This window comes from Antedon mediterranea, chromosome 6, assembly GCF_964355755.1.
Source record: "Antedon mediterranea chromosome 6, ecAntMedi1.1, whole genome shotgun sequence".
NCBI classification, from domain to species: domain Eukaryota; kingdom Metazoa; phylum Echinodermata; class Crinoidea; order Comatulida; family Antedonidae; genus Antedon; species Antedon mediterranea.
Window position 1 is genome coordinate 5,678,419 of NC_092675.1, and position 20,945 is coordinate 5,699,363.

Sequence of the window (20,945 nt, forward strand, 5' to 3'; positions counted from 1 at the left end):
TTTACTTCATCATTGTGTTATAATATGTGGTAAAGTGTAGTATTATTAAAATATTTCCTACTGGTCGTGCTAGACACGATGGCCTAAATTAATTCCATATCAAGATGAACCGGCGTTAGTTATAAACACCTTTCAATTGTAAAGTCTAACTTTCGTTTCACCTGTCCAAAAAACGTATGTGTGAACTAAAAGTACATACGAGAATTGTCTGAGCACTAACCAATCATAGTGACTTCCTCACAGAATTATTGCTTTACATGCATAATGATATCATATCTTTTGGCCCATAGCAAGCAAACACATTCTCTTTAGAGGAAGCTGAAAGGAACCCAAGAGATGGTGTAGTTCCTGATTTGTTTACAACTCTGTTGTCCTGAAGACATTAATCTTATTATTTGAAGGTGTTAGCAATTAGTGTATTCAATTTTACATGGTCAGGTTTTTGCACATAAATTGAAGAGTGGCATGTTCTATAATGTTTAGCAATTGATATATTACTGTTGGGATGTAGTAACTGTGAACTGGTATTCTTTGTTGCATCATGTTCGGATCTTCTGAACTATGTCATGATATTGTTTGATTTAATGCTTTATAGTGGACTAATAAAAGCAAAGAAATAGATCACTGCTCATATGATATTTATACAAACAATAGTTGTATTTTTGGTGTATACAAAAATAATTCCTGTAGTAACACCAGGTAAAACAAAATGTACAGTAATACCCACCAAACACACACCACAATTTCTTTCTAGAATAATTAGCAAAATGTAATGTACAGGCTGCAGATGACATGCATATTAGCAATTACACCCTAGGTGTTTGTCCTATGTGAACAGTTAAATCATCCCTGTTTTACAAGTTTAAAACAGTACCTGAGCAGGTTGAATATTGTTTGTATTGGCTTTTAGGGACAATGAACTTCAGTCAATTAAGGAACCTAGTTATATTCTTACATCTCAGAGGCAAATGTTTTCCAAGTATATTGTCAATTTGACAGCCACAGTTGTTTGCTAATTCACTGTTCACCACAATTTTATTTATACACATTAAAAAGGACCATGTTTATGCCGATATCAGTAGCTGGAAGGCAAGATGTGGCTCCTCTTGGTTTTTTTACTTTGAAGTCCTGAAATATCTGATTTTATTACAAATATCACACACAAATACATCAACCTCAATAAAATGGATATAGATTGCATGAATTTTTGACTAAGAAAAGTTTATATTAACAAATAAACAAATTGTTGCTTTTTTAACAGAAAATTTATATATATAAATCAATATTGAAAGAAATGGTGCAATTGCCTGAAATTCAAAAATCTGTAAAAAAAAATTTAAAAGCGCCATAATTTCCTCATCCTTCAGATGGGTTGTTCAGTCAAGGGTTCTATGTGCAAAAAAGAGTGGTGATATAATGTAATGGGTTTGTAGAAGACCTAATCCTATAACATGATGGATATAATAAATTAATATACATTATTGTTCAAAAGAAAATTACAGATTTAAAGACTAGATGTAGTACTACAAGTTACTTATTTATGTCCTCAAGGTTTTTGCAGAATTCTGTTTATACCTTTAGGACAATGACACTTCTGATGTTTATTTTCATCCTTAACCATTGTAGTTATTAAAAGCAAGATTCTTCTTTACTCTCTTGGACATTGACTCTATGTTTGTTTATTTGGATACCAAGCAGAGTAACATCCCAAATGGCTATGATGTGATTAATTGATATTAAAATTTAAGTTTTTTGTTTGAGTCTGTGACACAAGATGTTTATTTGTGTACTTTCCTTCCCAGTTTTATAATAGCACCTTCTTGTCGCCAACTCTGATTTTGGTCATATTTTGTTCCTATTAAGAATAGATAAGAGAAGAAGAAATAATTACAAATTTTATTATCTGTCAACAGCGCATCAATGACATAAAACTGACCATAAATACATATCAATCAAGGGTACGAATGACAAACAATTTACTACCTTTACTCAACTGTAAAAAGGATGGCTCTAAAGTTTGTTAAATTGTCCTTGGATTTATTATTAAAGATTTATAAATTATATAATAGATAAAATAATTTTAAAAATCTAAACTTCTATCCAAAGTTAGAAAACTTTTGAACAATTGAATTTAAATATTCGTAAAATATTAATTATGTCATTATTTTTATAGTTCACCAGGATGTTATTACAAATACCAGGATCCATTAACTTATTATTGCCCTTAGGTTAACATGTTAATAGTGGTCTAAATGTCTTATACATTACATCAAAATTGACTTAGTTCTCTTTAAAATAAACACTTTCACAGCTTCATTGAAAAAGATCCGATGGTTATGATTCATTGAGGAAGATCCGGTGTCTTGTGTCTTTAATTGTGGAATTAAACGACTTCTGTTTATTTGGAAATAGTTCTGGCTCCAAACTTCTACTCCATGGGTGCAATCTGTGGCAACTCTATTTATTCTTACTGGTTTTAAAAAGTACTCTAAAGTGATGTTTGTTTAGTTGTTTAAAGTTAATTGGCAGTGTAGCCTGGTTTAAGTAGACATGAAGTAAAGGAAATACTCATATAAAGTTTCTGAAGATGTATATTTAAGTGGCTCAGTGTAAAATATATATACTTGACTAATGTCCTGTATTTATACTACAGGTGTGCTGTGGTAGAATAAAGGGGCTAAAAGTCCAGTTTAATCACTTAGTGATGACACTGATGTGGAGTAGTTGATGCATATTATTATAGTATATTAGATGATATTATCTGACCTCCTCAAGACAATGATTTTTCAACAAGTGCCAGGTGTATTTCATTCCAAAGCCCACAATTTTATTGATTTTTATATGTGAACATTATTTTAATAAACACGCACATTAAATAATAGTAAATAATATTTTTTACCTTGAACAATATATTACATTTATCTTATTACCGGTACACATTTTCTTAATGTATCATAGCTGAAAACCCCATGTTTTTTTTTCGTTTCAAATGGCAATAATTCAGACAATGATAGACGCAGAGATGGACTAGAGCACCGGGGTAATCCTACTCTTCTGAAAGATAGATGCACTGGGTTCTTCCATGAGCACATTAGACGGATGTGTACCTTGGACCTCCGGTTCCTTGTCCATGATATCTTGTTTTACCTCCAGAACTATAGTTGAGGAGATGTCGCTTTCATTCTGTGGTTTGACTCATTTTTAGTATATATGATAAAGGGAGAATTTGAACCAGAACTATTGAATTACAAGTAGTGACATTTTGTTCCTAAAAATTCATTCATTTATTTTGTATATTTACATGTTTATTATTTAGCCCACAAATAATGAAAAAAGCTCTTTTTGGAAACAATTAATGCCAACATTACAATTCTCTATTGACGAATTAAAAATTTATTTTATTTGTATGTTAATCCAACAATTCACTGTAAACAACATCAAAGGTTCATTGCAAGCATATCGCAAACGTACCTCCATTGATTAATTATTTTGAAGACCCATATTTTAAATAATGTCTCGTAAAGAATCTGAAAAGCTGTTTTGCCTTGTTTAATGTTTCAATTTATATGCTCATTAATTACCAGATTTAATGGGAATACCATTTAGCTACGCAAAGACTAATAGAAATGGCATAATACAACTGACGTCACCGTGGGGGTGTATAGTAGCTGTCATCTCATTTCATTATTTCTCCTTTTGTATTCCATTTTCTTTGGGATAGTGTGTTATACGATTCTAAAAATACAACATAATAATACATAAATTAACATGCAGGTTATTAGCTTCTATGTTTGCCTTGAGTGGCTACAAATGTAGGTTTTAATTCCAGTAAACAATGTCAGGTTTCTATGCTGCTGTTTTTGCTTTAAAATATACATATAGCTGTATGAATAAAGAAGAAAGAACAACTACATTATGGCTTGTTTGAGATATGTCATAATTACATTTTAGTAATTAATTTAGATGAAAAAAAAATTGCCAACTTCTTAAAATCATACTAATAAAAGAACTTGAATTTAAAGTGAACTATATAAACAAAAAAAGAAACAACGACATGTTTTGTAATTTCATTGTGGCAGAGTTTATCTAAACACAACAAACTATCATCTTGGGTATAAGAACAACAACCGTTTTCCTGTTTTGACCAACACGGTAAAGGTGTATGTACAGTATGCCACTCTAAATGAAAACAATAGTACAATTATTCAAATATAAGTAAAAATATAAAAAACCATCAGCAAAATAAAATAAGGACAAAAACCCCAATGTGATTATAATGCCAAAACTATTCAACAATAAATCATAGTAACATACAATTTATTATATTATTTACATCAATCAAAGTAACATTTATTGCTCTTCTTCTCTTTCATAGTATATAAATATTAACAATAAATATGATAAAAATAAGAGGCGCAACATTCCATAGAAACGAAGCTTGTGGGCGAGAATATTATATAATAACAATTGAAATATGAGTGACGATGCAAAGATGGTTTCAGACATAGATAATTATTGGTCATCATTTCTTGACAGTCTGGCAATTTGTTTCATCATTTTGTTGTTAAAAATCATCTGCCTGCTAAAATCATGCCAATTGTATGTCATCTATTCTTTCCCTTCTATAAATAAAATCTATAAACAAAAATTAGTAACTGAAAAACAGTCATATAAACCATAGAGTATAAACTATATTATTGGGGATAACCATAAACATAAACTATATATTTTTGTACAAAGGCCCATCCTCTCGGCCCATCCTCTTGACCCATCCTCTTGACCCATCCTCTCAGCCCATCTTCTCCCGTAAAACATATCCCAACTAAGTAGGATTTTATTAGTTGGCAACAATTTTGATAAAGGCTTTTAACTGAATATTATTTTTAATTCTTTCTGTCTGAAAATGTCCGTTTTCGGAAATGAGTGTATTTACTGATAATAAGCCAATATAATAATTTTTTTTTTAAAAACCTTTTCTTTTAAACAGTCCTAAATGTTTTCAAATCAAAGTATATAGTTGCCAACTGCATTTGGTGTTACTGTGATCAATATATTTGTGCAAAATTTTAAGATGCATGAAACTTAAAGATATGCAAAAATTAAAGATTCATGAATATTAAAGATGCACGAAAATAGTCTACAGCAATTAGATTTTTTTTGTTTCAAGCACAAATGTTATTGAATGTCTTTATATTTGCGGTTAATATTTCGGGGTTGAATATGGATTTCAAAAGTGAAAGTTTCTATGTCTGGAAAGGCTGCTTCGTTTAAAGTTGACATTTTTGTTGACAGTAACACATGACTTGAAAGGGTTTTCATTATAGCTGTCTACAATAAAATAAGCATAAATTTGATTAATATGGTTTAATATAAATATCAATCATGAATATGAATATACTTTTTTTTTCATTTTCATTATGTTTGATATATATAGCATTACTGAATGATTTAGTAAAAGATAAGATATTTAAATTTCTATAATGTATGCTGAAATCAAATATAATTAACTAGTCTGCCAATCTTCATAATCTATACATAATGAAGATTTTTATTTTCTATATTTACCTTTTCTAGAAAATTCAAACTAAACAAATAAGGAGTTAACTTGGTAGAAGCACAAGTAAATAAATCTTATTATTGCATCTTATTTCACAATTATAAAAGTATCTTCCGTGGGAAGTAATAGAAATAAATGTTTATTAAACTTAATAAAGTTATGTCGGGTTTTATATTTCAAAAATTCTAGATTGGTTTATTTCATCATCAAAGTAGTGCTTAAATAGTGTTGGTAATTTCCTGTCATCACGTATATTGTTATAGATTTTGGAAGATAAAATCTCTTTACACATTCTTTAACGAGATCAGAATTCCGATGGTAATTAGCCCAAGGTCTCATCTTTATGTCTTTTATTGGTAGAATCCGAAATTGTTATTTGATTGCAAATGCCAACCTTTTCCAAGATATAAACTATATACCACGTATGTAGGATACAGAGTGCCAGTGTCATTGTGTTCGTAGTCGGACTGGCGAGCACGTTGAAGTTAAAGTACCCCCTCCCTTGGTTTGGAATGTCATTGATGTTTTCTGATGTGGTCTTGTTTGCCGACAGATATTTCAAAGAAATTATAAATCTAAGAAGGTGTAATAATTTGATAATTATCAACTTTATTTAAAATTGTATAGAATACTGTACAGAACCTCTCTTAAGAGACTTGAAAAAGTGTCTTTCTTATTTTAGAGGTTGGTCGTAGCATTGATCCATGTTTTTTTAATGAGAATTGTGGGTGTCCCTATGTTTTTGATATTTAGATAGTGTGAAGATTTGAATTTCAATTGTATTAAATAATTAGGCATAGGAAAATTAATATTGGTATACTTTTGGTATCGTTGTAAATAAATAACTGCAGCTATATTTCTTTCAATCTTGAATTTCTAGAAAACAGGTTTATATATTCTTGTTTGAACTTTAAATTTATACAATTATTCATATAAAACTATTAGTTAAAATAAATGATCGTAATCATGTATGGAATTCAAAGTTAAATTTGTTCAGGAAAAGCTTAGTTTAAGTAATAAATATTGAGTGACCAAAACTTGTAGCACTAGAGTGCCTATGCCTTACAACAGTAAGCTTGCCCTGGTAAATTTACACAGGGGATTTTGATATGTCAAGGGAAAGAAGGGTATTTCACAGCTAGGGAAATTTGCAAATTACTCACTACCGTATAGTAAGCTCATAAATTCTATAGCTTTTATAACGAGACTAGATGCAGCATTTTTTTCATCTATTAACGAAAACACTATAACAAAATTTTACTAATAAAAATATAATGTTCCTTTTTGAAATACATCTACTGAACATCAATGGTAATAACCTCTTGGTCATTGAACTTTTCATATACCAGCAATAGTACCCATCATGCCTGTGGTAGTAAACCAATACAATACAACTTTCAACCAATCGGATTTCAGCACAGACATTTTGTCTTGAGATGCTATTAAAGCCCCTTAGGCAGTGCACTAAAGGCAAGCACACAAAAGCATTGGCATAGCCTTCTTTAGGCAAGTTCAATGCCTGGAAATGTTGGTTTTATTGAGTGAAGGCCTAGTCAATGCTACTTTGGCTCTGGCAGGCCAATTATTTTATAGCCAAATAGTAATCCAACATGTTTATGCCTGCTGGGTTTCAAATCTTTAAAAAGAAACTGTTCTAGAATGTTTCTGATACAAAAACAAACAAAATTATAAATACTTAATTGTAAGAAGCGTGCAGACTAACATAACATTTATTTAGTATTACTTAAACTTGATTGACTTATTGTAACAATTATTCTAAAATTATTCTGATTTTTATCAATGTTAATTAAACAAAGAAAAACATTTGTTTTACTGATAACATGCTTTTAAGTGCAAATTATGGTTTAGGGCATTTTTACAGTTCTCTGATCAGCTCTCTGTTGAGTATGAATACAGGACCTTTTTGCCTTCAAAAGTTTTGGGGTGGTATGTAATTATAGGTATCATTATTGCAGTTATTAAAAAAAATACTGAATAGATTGCAAACATATTTACAGTGATTATCAATCAATCAAAACATTTTTAATTTTCACTTAAGAAATTGAAATATGTTTTCATATCATGACAAGTATTAACTGTGATGTCACCAGTTTTCGTGTAGATTGATCATCAGTTCTCGTGTAGATTGATAAGCATGTTATGATTGCGCTTTAAATCCTTCATGATTTATTAAAGATTTTTTTGATAGTTGTGTCATCAATTATGTAGGAATGGTGTGTTAACAGTAACCATTGGTGATTGTATGAACTTGCATGTTTTAATATTTTATTAGTAGCAGATATATTTTAAACTTTCACCTTTGATAAATTGCTTCAGCATTTTTATATATTTTTAAGGTGATTATTGACAGATTTCATCACTTATAATTATTAATAATAAAACACAATTGACTGGTATGTTTTATAAGATGCAAAAAATTCAATTATTTACACATTTAGTTTTGTTATGTTTACATTAAAAAATTCCATAAAAGTATGACGTAATTGTTATTTAATATAGACCTCATTTTACCTACAGATATCCGAATAAACTAACAAATTAGGATGTTTATGGGACCAGGGGTATTATTTCAAAAAACAAATTATTTAATTTATAGTTTTTAGAGTTTATAATTATGTGAAATACACTATTAAGTGCTCTTATCCAAACTGTTAAGTATGCTTTTATTGCCATCTATTGTTTCCTTTTCTGCTGTATCAACTTCCTTCAGGATTTACTCAGTTTTCCTATTGACTGGAATCATGGAAATAGTTGCAATTCTAGTCACCTTTCAACATCTAGATCCTGGTGCTCTTCCTATGTAGACCTACTACCTAGTTTAGTACATTTCAAAGGACAATGTGACTTTGATTCTGTTAGTATTGCAGCATTCAAGTATAAGGAACATGCTGTTAAATCACCCTTTAATAGACCTACAAATTGTTATTAACTTGTTAACGAATGGTATATGCAGGTTTCACAATCAAAATTGTTTTTTTGGTTCCCATTTAGTTTATTCATACAATTTTAGAATGGGGGAGAGAATCGCACTTTTTAAACATCACCATTTTATCTAATTAAAATGATTTATATGATGAGGCTTTTTTGTAGTGTAGATGAATGGCAATTGTAGACTTTTGTACTGTACTACAAGACCATTTCTTATCTTGTGGTATAGCAGTTGTCAGCAAACACTTTAAACCACAAAACAAACCCATGAGGCCTACTTGAATTTTTAATTGCCTCCTTAATTTTTTAACCTCAATGTTTATTTATTAGTAACTCAACATAACAGTTTATTTTACAATGGTTCAAATGAAAATAAATGCAAACTATCATGTTTGTTGAGGTATAAATTGAGTAACCTCAAGTGTGGCTGTTTATGTGTGTAACAGCAGTTGTCCAATTTGTTCAAAGCTTTTACCAGAGTCAAACGCCTGCCTGTATCTGGAAAAAAAACGTACAGGAGTCGGCCAATAATTAGAATCTGCAGATGAAACAGGAATCCAAAGTGACATTTATTGTTTTTTTGGTGGGAAAACTATTTCTTAATTGCTCTGTGAACAGTGAAACTTCAGGGCCATCAGTCTTAACATCAAATCACTATTCACCAAAAAAATTAAATTCTTTTTAAACTTAAACTACTGAATCTTCTCAGATAATTTGATAAGCTATTTTATAAACTGAAACAATGGTCATTTTTTGCAAAAAGTTAACTTTGACCTCTTCATGCCTAGCATATTGAAACGTAAATGGTCTATACCACAACTGCTCCAGCTGCCCCTTCGTACTTAACTCCAATAAGACTTAACAATTCCTTGCGGAATCAGTAACTTGGATTAGTCACTTAAGACAACTACTAAGGGATCGATCAATTGGAATATACATCTGTTTCTGGATTAACACATCTTGACACAATTCTGAGCAATCAAAAGCTATTACATTGTATTAACTTTCACTTACTGACTAATTGTCTCAAATTATGAAATTAATGTGGATTAGAACTTTATTTGATATAGAGGTTATTTTAAGTAAACATACATGACATTAATGATTACATTAATTAATAATAACCTATTTTATAAGTTACCTATTAATGATATTAATAATCAGTATTCCACACAATCAACTTGAATTGTCTTTCACTTAAAAGCAAATGTCACCGTCAAAGAAAAAACTACAACTTTTACCATAATGCTAGTAAACTACAGTACAGTTTGGCTTTCAATTTTGTACTTTGTTTGTTTATACTAACTTTTTTAATTGTTTGTTATTTATTAAGAAATGTACCATAGTTAAGTCACCCTGGACATACTTTTATTCACAAAGCTTACCACTATTTGAAAAGTATAGTTTCAGAATAAATTATTATTATTATTTTGAATTTACTATAAAAAAGGTGGAAAATGTAGAAAAAGAAATTTAATCAGAGCTCATTAATATTTTTTTTTGTATAAGAAAATTTAATGAAATATAATACTTGATTTATAGAGTATGCTTTCAGTGATTATACACTTCTAGTTATGAACTATGAATTTTACAGTTGTACATTTATATTTATGTGTGAAATAAATCTGAAAACTGAAACTGAACTGAACAGTATATAGAAAATAATATATAGTATCTAGAAAAAAAAGTAGCATAGCCTGTGGCCTAATGACAGTTAATGAACTGACTAGACAATAATTCTTTTTATACATTTTTAATACAATTCCTGTATGTAATGTTGTGAATTGTTGGCTTGATTTAAAAAAAAATGTATAATAAGCTTTTACTCAACTATTTATTTGTTTGTTTATTTGCTGGTTTGAATTAGAACTATTCCCAAAAGAGAGCCCAATTATAAAGACGAAACAAATTAAATTCTCATTAGCAAGTACGTGCTTTCGGAAACTAAGTTTTGAGTGTCACAAACATAGAACAAGGCGCAACAATAAATACAAGAAAACAATTAGGCATCGGCATGACAAAGCTCTATGGGGTGGAACCATAATATGACGTTTTTAATTACATTTTCCTATGCAGTTGTGCACGTCATTTCTTGTTCTCGTTTGGCCTCCCATAGTTTTGGACTCGAATCACTACATGATGTTGATTTGTATTGAAGTTTATTTATAGGATAATGTAAACCAACTCAGTTTTTTAGACGAAGCATGTGGATATAAGTTTATTTATAATTATTTGCGAATTGTTCCAGGTAATAATTTCTTGGACCACTCCATGATATGTATTGTATTCGAAAATAGCAAAATTTATTATTTTATGGTGTGTCATCGTTAAAACATTATTTGGTGAACTTATGAACGTTACGTAATGAAATTTGTAGTATTTACAGACAGATAAATAATGAAGACGGTGTGATAATTGTCATTTTTAATCTAAAGTTGTTTATAGTGTAATCAATTCACATCAATATGTGTATACTTTTACATTTAGATCATGGAGCTATCCCGCCCCCACCCCCACCCCCAGATACGGCATCAGTTTAAATACATCTTTATCTTTTCTATTTATAGAAGCAATGCCTTTTTAATACATGAACCAGTTTTTAAACAATGTTGTGTGTGTAAATCCAATCCTTAACAACAAAATTAATACTGCTATTCATTATAAACACTTTCTAATTAAACCTAAACACTATAATCTATTAATAATCCTTTCTTCTAAAAATAAATGATTATTTTATGTTGTTTTTCAAACCAAGGTCAACTATTTAGTTGACATTTATTTTCATTGAATATGTTACATGTTAGCATTTAGTTTTTAATGTGTATTACTAGAATATCTCGATAAGTTGATGAGGCATCTGAAAAGGTTAATAAGCTGTTTGATTCTAAACGCAATTATCTATAGGAATTCAAGGTCCACCAATGAATAACAAAATAAAAGTCACGATTTATATTATAAACGAAAATTATCTTTCAAACGTATAATTAAAAAGTTAAGTTTTTTATTTATTGAGTGAATAAAATTGAAGCAAAATGAAATCAATTTTAAGAAGTGAGTTATTTGATTTTCTTAATAGATGTCAAATTGTGAGATATTCTTGAACTTAAATCATTAACTATAGAGGGCTCTTTATCTATATTTATAAGTACAAATCATCTTTTTGTTTGTGTATAGAAAAGCAATATGACGAGCTAAGATTTACTAATACACACATCAGGTCTGGTTGGGCATAAACCGCATTTATCAATTTTGCAGTCAAAATTCAGTCAAGTCAAAATAGTGAAAAAAGTGAAATATTGAAGCTTTATTTATCAAACCTATTTATCTTTAAAGAATTGACTTTTTTTATCGCATAAAGAACAAATACCATATTGCTTTATTATTTGAAAACTGACAAAGTTAATCGCTAAAGCTTGGTTCCCACTAGAACGCAACACTAGAACGTAACGCAAGGACGTAAACGCAACGCAAGCGTTTTAACCAATGACAAGCGAAGTTATAGACAGTTAGCAATCACAAGCGAATAAGCTATCGCTTGTGATTGGTCAATTCACTTGCGTTGCATTACGTCTTTGTGTTGCGTGATCGCTAGTGGGAACCACGCTTAAGCAAGTTTTTTACATGTTGACTCCTGGTATAATGCTCTGTAAATACAAACTCTCATTCAATTTACAGTACAAACTGGCAAAACATAATTTTATATGCAAATGAGATCTTGCTATGTTTGACCAAATAAACAACTATAGAGGACAGCACAGTAGTTGCTAGATCAGATAAACATGTTTAAAATGGTTATACTTGACATACAATATTTTAATATTACGCAATTTCACAATTTTACCTAATTTTAATTACTTAATTTCTTTTTTTTTTTCTTTTGTAGTTATAAAACCAAATTTCACAAAGTTGGTAAGAGACAGATATGTTAGTGAAGGTGAAAAGGTGACGATAACATGTGATGTCATTGGAAATCCTGTACCAAAACTATACTGGATAAAAGATGGAGAAATCATAGATAAAATAAAAGGAATCAAAATATCAAAGTGAGTTTTTAAAAACTGCATGTACAATGATCTTGTTCTTCTTGAAATTTAATAGAACAAATTAATATTAATAATGGGGTAAAAACAACAGAGCAACTACAGTTTCTGTGATTTTATTTATTTATTTATTTTCAAAATGGCTTGTTAGTAACATCCTGCAAATTTAATTTTTAAAATAAATTATCATCTTATGTATAATTTTGTATTCATTTGATTACATAATTTTAAAGTTTGTGGAAAATTTATTATCTGTTTATTATTTTATATCACTATTTATCATCTGGTATTTCCAAAAATTATTAGATTTTTTATGCCACATATTTTCTAGCTATATTTTCCATATTCAAAAACACATTTTTTACAATGTGTAGTAATAAATAAATAATTTGATAAATTAGTATTTCACACATGTACCAGACTTGTACACATGTTAGCATGATTATAATGCGACGTGTGTAACATTTTTCGAATGCTGCTTGTACACATTTTTAATAGTAATTTATCTCAAGAGAGTCTTGGCTATTTTTGTTTTTTTCTGCATTTATATTGATAAAAAGATGTGCTGTGAATATTTAGGGACAAATATTTAAAATTTGACAAGAATAATATAGGATTAATAAATTGTCTGTGTCATCAAGAAATGTTTTCTTTGGAGAACATTTATTCAGACAGAATTGTCAGGCGTACTGATATGCTCAGCATGTTCATGACATAAAGACGTAAAAATTAAGTTTTTCCTCTTTTTCTGATCATTTACTATGCTAAGGTAAACCCCTTGATAGCATTCTTGTCACAGAGGCACATTTTTATAGAAATTGCACAAAAATTCTTGAAATTGTGTGTACATTTAAGGCAATAATTAAATTAAAATGAAAGCACATGTACTGGTGTGATAAATAAAAAATGAAATTGTAGCAAGAGACAGAAAAGTATTTAAAGATTTAAAAAAAAAACATTAGCAATCTGTAAAAGAAGCACAGAATTAACATAAAATGTTGTGAAGTTCCATTGCACTGCAGTGGCCAGTCTAAAGCTCTGTCTATACTATCCAACTAGTTTGACCAAAAAGGTGTAATGTGCCTAAATTTTGTAGTGATATGATGTCATCACTACCATATTTGGGCAAATCACTTTTTTTTATAGTGTAGACAGAGCTTAACATAGTAATATTCTTACAATACAGTTAAAGGCTCTACATGCCAGAATAGGTTTATCAACATTAATAAAGTTAAATTAAAAACCTGTTTATTATATGATTTTCTGATTTTAAAATTATAAACTTGTTTATTACATGATTTTAATTGCAATGTGTCAGCAGTTTGTCAGTATTGCCCGATTTATTAAATTTATATTTTATTTAATCAGACAATTTTTATGCGACCTAGTTTTAACAGTTTATTAGTAGACGGCCAATTTACTGTCACTCAAATAGGGAATTTGCAATTTTAAATATAACAGTAAGAACAATTTTTGTTGATATAGTAAATCATTAAAAAAATATTAAACATGACATATTACAATTTGGCATTATTCAGTCTATTTCATGCCTAGCTTACTTGGATAAACCGACAATAGCCATTTCTCCTCAAAGAGCGAGGTCTACCTCAAAAAGTAGAAATTGCCATTGAATATTGTGGGAAGTCTAACACCTGAGGGCAGAGTTTATACCACTATTTTGTGGAAATGAAAATGTCCACTTTTTTTTAATACTCTTCAAAGAGAAAGGGCTATTGGTTTATCCAGGTAAGCTATACTCATAGATTACCAATACCACTATTGGTTTGTGTAATATTGTTCAGCAATAAGTATGTATTTTATTTAACTTCATTTGGCTATAGTATATAAATCAAATTAATAAAATTACAGGCACAATAAATGTCACATATAATAAAATATTGATTGAACAATTTAAAAACATTTACCATGATGATGATACAAAATAAGTAAACCCTCATTTTTATTAAATTATAAATATCCTATTTGAAATTTAAATTATTGAAATCAATAAGTTGAGAAATATATATTTTTTTAAATTATCAAAATAAAGAAAACCTAGCATTTATTATATTATAAATGTCTTGAAAGATGAAATTTAACCTTTTAATGTTTTTAATTTAAATTATTGGAATTAATGTTGAGAAAATTTTTGTTTTAATTATCAAACTGATTTTTAAATAACGAAAACCTAATTTATAATGTCTTAAAAGTTGAAATTTAAATCCTTTCAATGTTTCAAACTTACATTGTAAAAATTATTTGAATCTACTGGATTATTGATTATAGATAAATGTATTATAAAGAAATATGCAGTTTTGATTCATTTAAATGATTTTCTTTTATTATAAAAAGTGTTTTTTGACATTAATTAAAAGCATTAACATCTCGTATTAAGGGAAGTTGAGGGCAGCATATTGATAACAGACTATCTATACATTGCAAATTTAAATTTATTATCTGTATAAAAAATTCATGTCATTTTGGCTTGTCTGCATATCGGAAGACTTGGAAGTAATACATAAAATTAATGATATCCTAAATGTTAAGGTTAAATTATCTGATTTGAATTTGAAGAACCTTGGGACTAGGTGGTTTTTTTTTGGTGGGAAGTGGGAGGTGGGTGTTGGCGGCTACTGTGGAGAAGATATGGAGATATTAGATTTATGTCAAAATATTTGCAGACAGATTGTTGTATTGTGTCATTTATTATTACCGGTATTTATTTATTATTTCTTGATATTATTATTTATAACGCCATTAAACAACAAATTAAGTACTCTTAAAAAGAGCAATTTGATTTGTTGCGGACATTCATTCACCCACGAGCCTAAAATTGTTTCATCATTAAATATTATATCCAAAACATTACATAAAATTTGAAAATTGTGTTTTTGTGTACACCCAAGGGAAGAACATAGTGACTTGATCTGTGCCTCCGTGTTTAAATAAAGTTGAATTGAATTTAATATTATAACATGTGATTTAGTACGTTTATGTATTGTTGATCAATTGGTTATTAAGTGTTTTTTACATTTTCAGAGGAAAAAATAAACTTCGTTTCAAGGCCATATCTAAGGAAAAGCATGAAGGTGCTTATGAGTGTGTTGCTGATAATGGGGTTGATCCGCCAATTTCAAACAAACTTTTTGTCAGTAAGTAGCCAGTAATCGTATCTAAATAGGGACTTTACGATTCATGACTTTAACCTGATTTACAAATGCGTGATGTCTAAGCTCTGTCTCTAATGTAATGTTGTTGGCATACATTGAGAATCTTAAATCTTAATTTGGTGAATTAAACAATTTTCAAATTCTTTCAAACTTATAATATGCAAGTCAATAAGATTAAATCAAAGGTTCAAGTTGTTGATCAAAAAGTTTCTATTAATTTCAAATTGTCCTTTAAGCACGGTTTTACTTTCAGAAGATGGAACGCAAGAAGTAAGTCGCTTAATGGGTTGTATCTCTAGTTTTAGTAGATGCACAGAGGCATAGTATCAATGTATGTCTGCCAGGTTGAAACGACATTCAAATATCATACAATTTGTTACTCAGCTTAATTTAATATTACAGAAATAGCGTACATTTTCAAAATATGTAACAATTTATTTTAAATGAATAAATGGAATATATGAAATCATCAATTAACTAACTATTTCAATCGCATGCTTTTGGTAAATAAATTCAACCTTAACTATTCCAATTTTAGAATCAAGATTCCATAAATTAGAATGATAATAAATAATGTTTAGGGTTCTTCTTAGTTTAGCTTACTTTAAAATTTACAGTGTTTCATTTATCATTTAATTAGGTTTCATAGTTTCATAAATGTATTCATAATTGAATATCAACTATTAATGAAGCTATATTGTTCCATTGGATATCCTAACTTATTTCTCCATGGATATACATAAATTAGTTTCTTGAGATATAGATTAATGGAATCAAGTTTCATAAGATCAATTATCACTGTATCATCACGACCACTATTGCACTTGGTTCTTTAAAAGCACAATGGATTGAAATGATACTTGACTGTTATCCAGATCCTTTCGAAGAGTAAATAAGTTTGTAAGTAAAGGTTGTTACAGTTTACGTAAACCTCTGTTGTCTGCCATACCTGCCACCCATGACCAATCATGTATTAGTTATTTACATCAACCTTTCCAACAACATATTGCATGGATATACTGTAGTGTAGTGAGCAGTGTATTCCCAACAAACAATGAATATTAAACATCAAGGATGCCTCATTCCAACATAGTCTTTTCCGGTTGCATTAGGTACTCTGCATCACAGAATTAAGTCTTCGAGCAATACATAATTACTAAATTACTAGTTTAAGCATTAGACTAGATACTTTGGCTCCAAGAGAAAATTTTGTAGTCTGCGTAAAATATATATACACATTTGCTACTTAATTATCCCACGTACCCACTACACTGACTTCCTGAGAAGAATTCGGTTATATATCTGATTTATCAGAAATTGACACACCTGGTCTCCAGAGGGGCAAGCATTTGGTAATTTATGTATATAGACTTGTCGTTGGATAGTTAGATTCCTTCAACCAATATCTACAGTATGTATGATTCATAATAACGAACATCATACATAGATGTATTAATATCGCTTAGTCGATAGATACTGATTACCATCTGAATTAGAAATGACAATTTACAGATCCGCTCATGATTACATCTGTTTTTCATCTTGATCACATGACACCAACGAAAACTGACGCGTATGACACATTTGAAACGTCTCTTCACATTTGAAATGTCTATTTGGGTTTGAAATAGAAAGAGATTTTTCAAATACTTTTCGTTTCTGTTATCTTGGATGCTGTTGCTTTATGATTATGATGGGATAGATGAGGTTTAGTTTGAAAATAAATGTTTTTTGGTTGTCAGTACGAATGTCTGGTTTATGTGTGTGAGTGTTAGATTAATTTGATTGTATGAAAACGTTTTTTAATGGAGGCATGACAGTCTCGTATACTTCAGAAATTTCATCCACTTCGGTTTGAATTTATCATGTATTCATTAATTGAATTGGTTTCAATTGTGGATTAGAAATGTCAAAGCCTTATTATAATACTATTTGAACCATTTGCAAAGTGTATTAATGTTTAAGTATTAAGAACAGGTATTAATGATTTGCTTATACTATTTTTGTATACATTTTGAAATACATTATGTAAATTAAATTTTTAGTAATTTTAACTTTTAACAATATTGAGAAATGTGAATAAAAACAGTAACAAATCGTAACATTTTACAACTGTATTTAATAAATTTTAATTTAATAAATCTTAATTGTTACATATTGCAATAAAGTTTTCTAATCTTTAATTAAATCTATATTACATTGAAATACCAGTACATTCTTTTACCAGTACATTTTTCTGCAAACACATATTAAAATCTATCAGCTCTCATCAATTAAAATGCATTGTCTAGTGTCTGTTTAAGGGTCAATCAAAATTGATCAACCAATTGTGACAATGTGTCATCTGATATTATATAACCAAAAATAATAAATACTTATCAATCATTTCAATTTTTTTGTTTTCCAAAAAAATAATAAGCTAATATCAATCATGTTACTTGTTATTGAAAACCTGTCTGAAAGTCCATTAGTGAAGTTTTACAGTATTTGTACATTAATGTGTTATGAATGTTTAATAATGTGAACAATTGATTTGTTAGTCCAGTTCATGTCTGTAAATGCCAATGCTTTTAGACGTCTTGAGATGTTTTAGAAGAGAATGGTATTAATGAGATCATACTAGTTAGCTTTATATTAGGTTATAATAGGTTAGTATCTTTCGTTCTATTATAATTTACCACATTCTTCTTCATTCTTCTTCATTCTTCTACTCACTTATTTTAGATATTCACACAAGCAAATTAACTCTCAAATTGGTTAATCATGATTTTAAAAGTCCGCGGCCTCATGAATTGAGCATTCAAAGATTTTGATTTGTTTCGTCTACCTTATTTTGATCGATTCTTTGAATTACTGTAGATAAAGGACTGATTGAGTGACGTTTTTGATTGAAACAGCTTCCACATATTCATTAACGTAATGATTGATTAGTAGAATAGAATTCATGTGCTTGATTTTAAGATAGATTTTAAATAGACAATATTAGAATCAACATTCAATAACAGGTGAAAATACAAAGTGTATACATTTTTAGGAAAATGTCTATCGTTTCCCTTTCACAATTCCACTAATGTGATTGTCCTTTAATCACAGTTATGTTAATGAACTCTGTTAATTGCACTACAGTACAAGATATTAATCTCGTTTACAAGTAGTGTTCCATAGCCCTGATGTAATTATATGTAGGCCTACTATAGATTAAGTCATTTGTATATTTACAGGTGGATAGATGATTATTTCTACAGAGAATCTTATAGCATTATTTACTTTATAATCAAGTCTTATAAATCTTTACGGTTAAATGATTCAGATTAGCGTTGCTTGACAGGAATGCAAAAAAGCAAATTAATTTGTGCTGTCTTTAGTAATTGCCCATAGCTTTGCATTCTAATGTTCAATAGTTGGTCCAAAATTATGTTGTATGAGTTTCACAGTTAAATGAAGACCGAAAGTCTTTATCACATTATTAACATCTTTTTCTATCATTTTTATCATCATTTTGTTATCAACAACATCTTGTGTGTTTGTCAATAACATTATTGATACCTTGTCTTGATAATCTTATCAACATCTTATGATCTTATCAATATTTTTACATATTTATTAGTATTTTGATTCAAATTCAAATCTTAATTATCATGTTGCATCATTTTTATCAATATCTTTTCTTTCTGATGATCTTAAATTTTTTTCTCTATAGTATCAGCTTATCAATGTCACTAATAATACAATTACAAACCCTTTTTTTAACAGCCCACAATATTTAATAGTTAAATCTTTTAACTAGATAATGTGAAGTAATAACTTAAATGTTGCATAATATATTAAAAGTCCCAAAAGGTTATTTGAATTCCTCTCTGTATTATGAATAGACTAGGCCATCTCTGTGCCCAACCATGTAGAACTGGGCCACACCATTCTCAATTAAGGTATGTTAGTTTGACAATTACTATTCAGCACACTGAGAAAATGTCAATATTAATGGTGCATGTTTGCTAAAGACTAAAGTCCAAATCCTACAGTGATACTACTTAAATTGCAGCACTATACTATACAGACTCTACGTATCACTTAATATAAGTACTTAGTGGGATCTATTGGCCCACATAATCCAAACTACGATCACATGACAGTTTTAGAATAGCATGTTAATCATAGCACACTGCAGATCACATAACACGTTGAGCAAGCTGAGCGGAACAGTTCACTACCAATTTTCTCTCTGCTCATATTGATTTTCCCATCGTCGGCTGGCTTGATTTCTGATTGAGTTTAACAACACCGATATGGATTCTTCGGACGAATATGATGATCCAAAAGGACTTCTCCTGGTGGAGAAAACCAAGTCTCAGCTTCGAATGTCGCTGGCTTTGCGTCTTGCAATCTTAGGCACGATAGTGGTCGGATTGGTATTTATTGTATTGAATTTATCTGTGGGAGACTGGTGGAAACTTGAGTATTCAACCAGTGAGTAACGTACCTGCTGTTTTATTGATTATTGTTTGGTGTTTAATTAACCATTGTATAACCGCATTCAAAACAAAACGTGTTTTAGCTCATAGACCAATTATCAATACATCATACATCACCAAAGAAGTAATTATTTGTAACTTCCATTTAATAGATATTATAGAATTGAAAATAATTACTTTCTAATATGTATATAAAAAAATTGTCAAAACATTGCTGATTAAATATTACACACATTTATAGACTGCTTAATTGTGCATGCATGCTTGGTAAAATACTATAACATTTAAACAATTCATAACCGTAACTAAATCCTATTGTTAATATTGTACATATTTTTTAAAGATGAACACAGCATTTTTCTTACAAATTTCAGTCCTGAGTGTTCTGATTATTATGGAAATAAAAAATGAAGTGTCTCTAGAGTGTAAAAAACTATTAGACATGCTAACAATGCCTCTGTATAACATAGATATCAGGTGTAATATAAATATTTACTTATTCATTTTTTACATAATAGCCTTGAGTATGACAAATGAAACAAATTCCAAAATACCTCCTTCAAATTTAGAATATTGACATATCAAATTAAGCATACATGATTTTTGTATGGTTTGGATTTTTCTAAAATTATTAATAAGGTACACTACTAGTTTTAAAATGTCTCGCCTACTTAGTTATTATACTTTATTAGTACACATATTACTGTATAAATAATTATGTTTATTGATCATCTTTTTTGTTTTGTACTATAACATG

The 20,945-nt window shown here is 29.3% G+C and overlaps 1 protein-coding gene across 4 annotated transcripts in view; it reads left to right on the top strand.

Annotated features, from left to right (window-relative positions):
* Window positions 1–20,945, top strand: part of LOC140051966 (uncharacterized) — a 92,393-nt gene that overhangs the window by 47,924 nt on the left and 23,524 nt on the right. For 3 of the 4 annotated variants that reach the window (XM_072097325.1, XM_072097324.1, XM_072097326.1), the window contains exons 2-3: window positions 12,390–12,549; window positions 15,586–15,698. In XM_072097325.1, the coding sequence (XP_071953426.1) occupies window positions 12,390–12,549; window positions 15,586–15,698 (273 nt within the window). Of the gene's footprint in view, window positions 1–12,389; window positions 12,550–15,585; window positions 15,699–19,831; window positions 20,184–20,945 lie in introns of those variants that run through there. The other variant, XM_072097327.1, reaches the window with a different exon arrangement.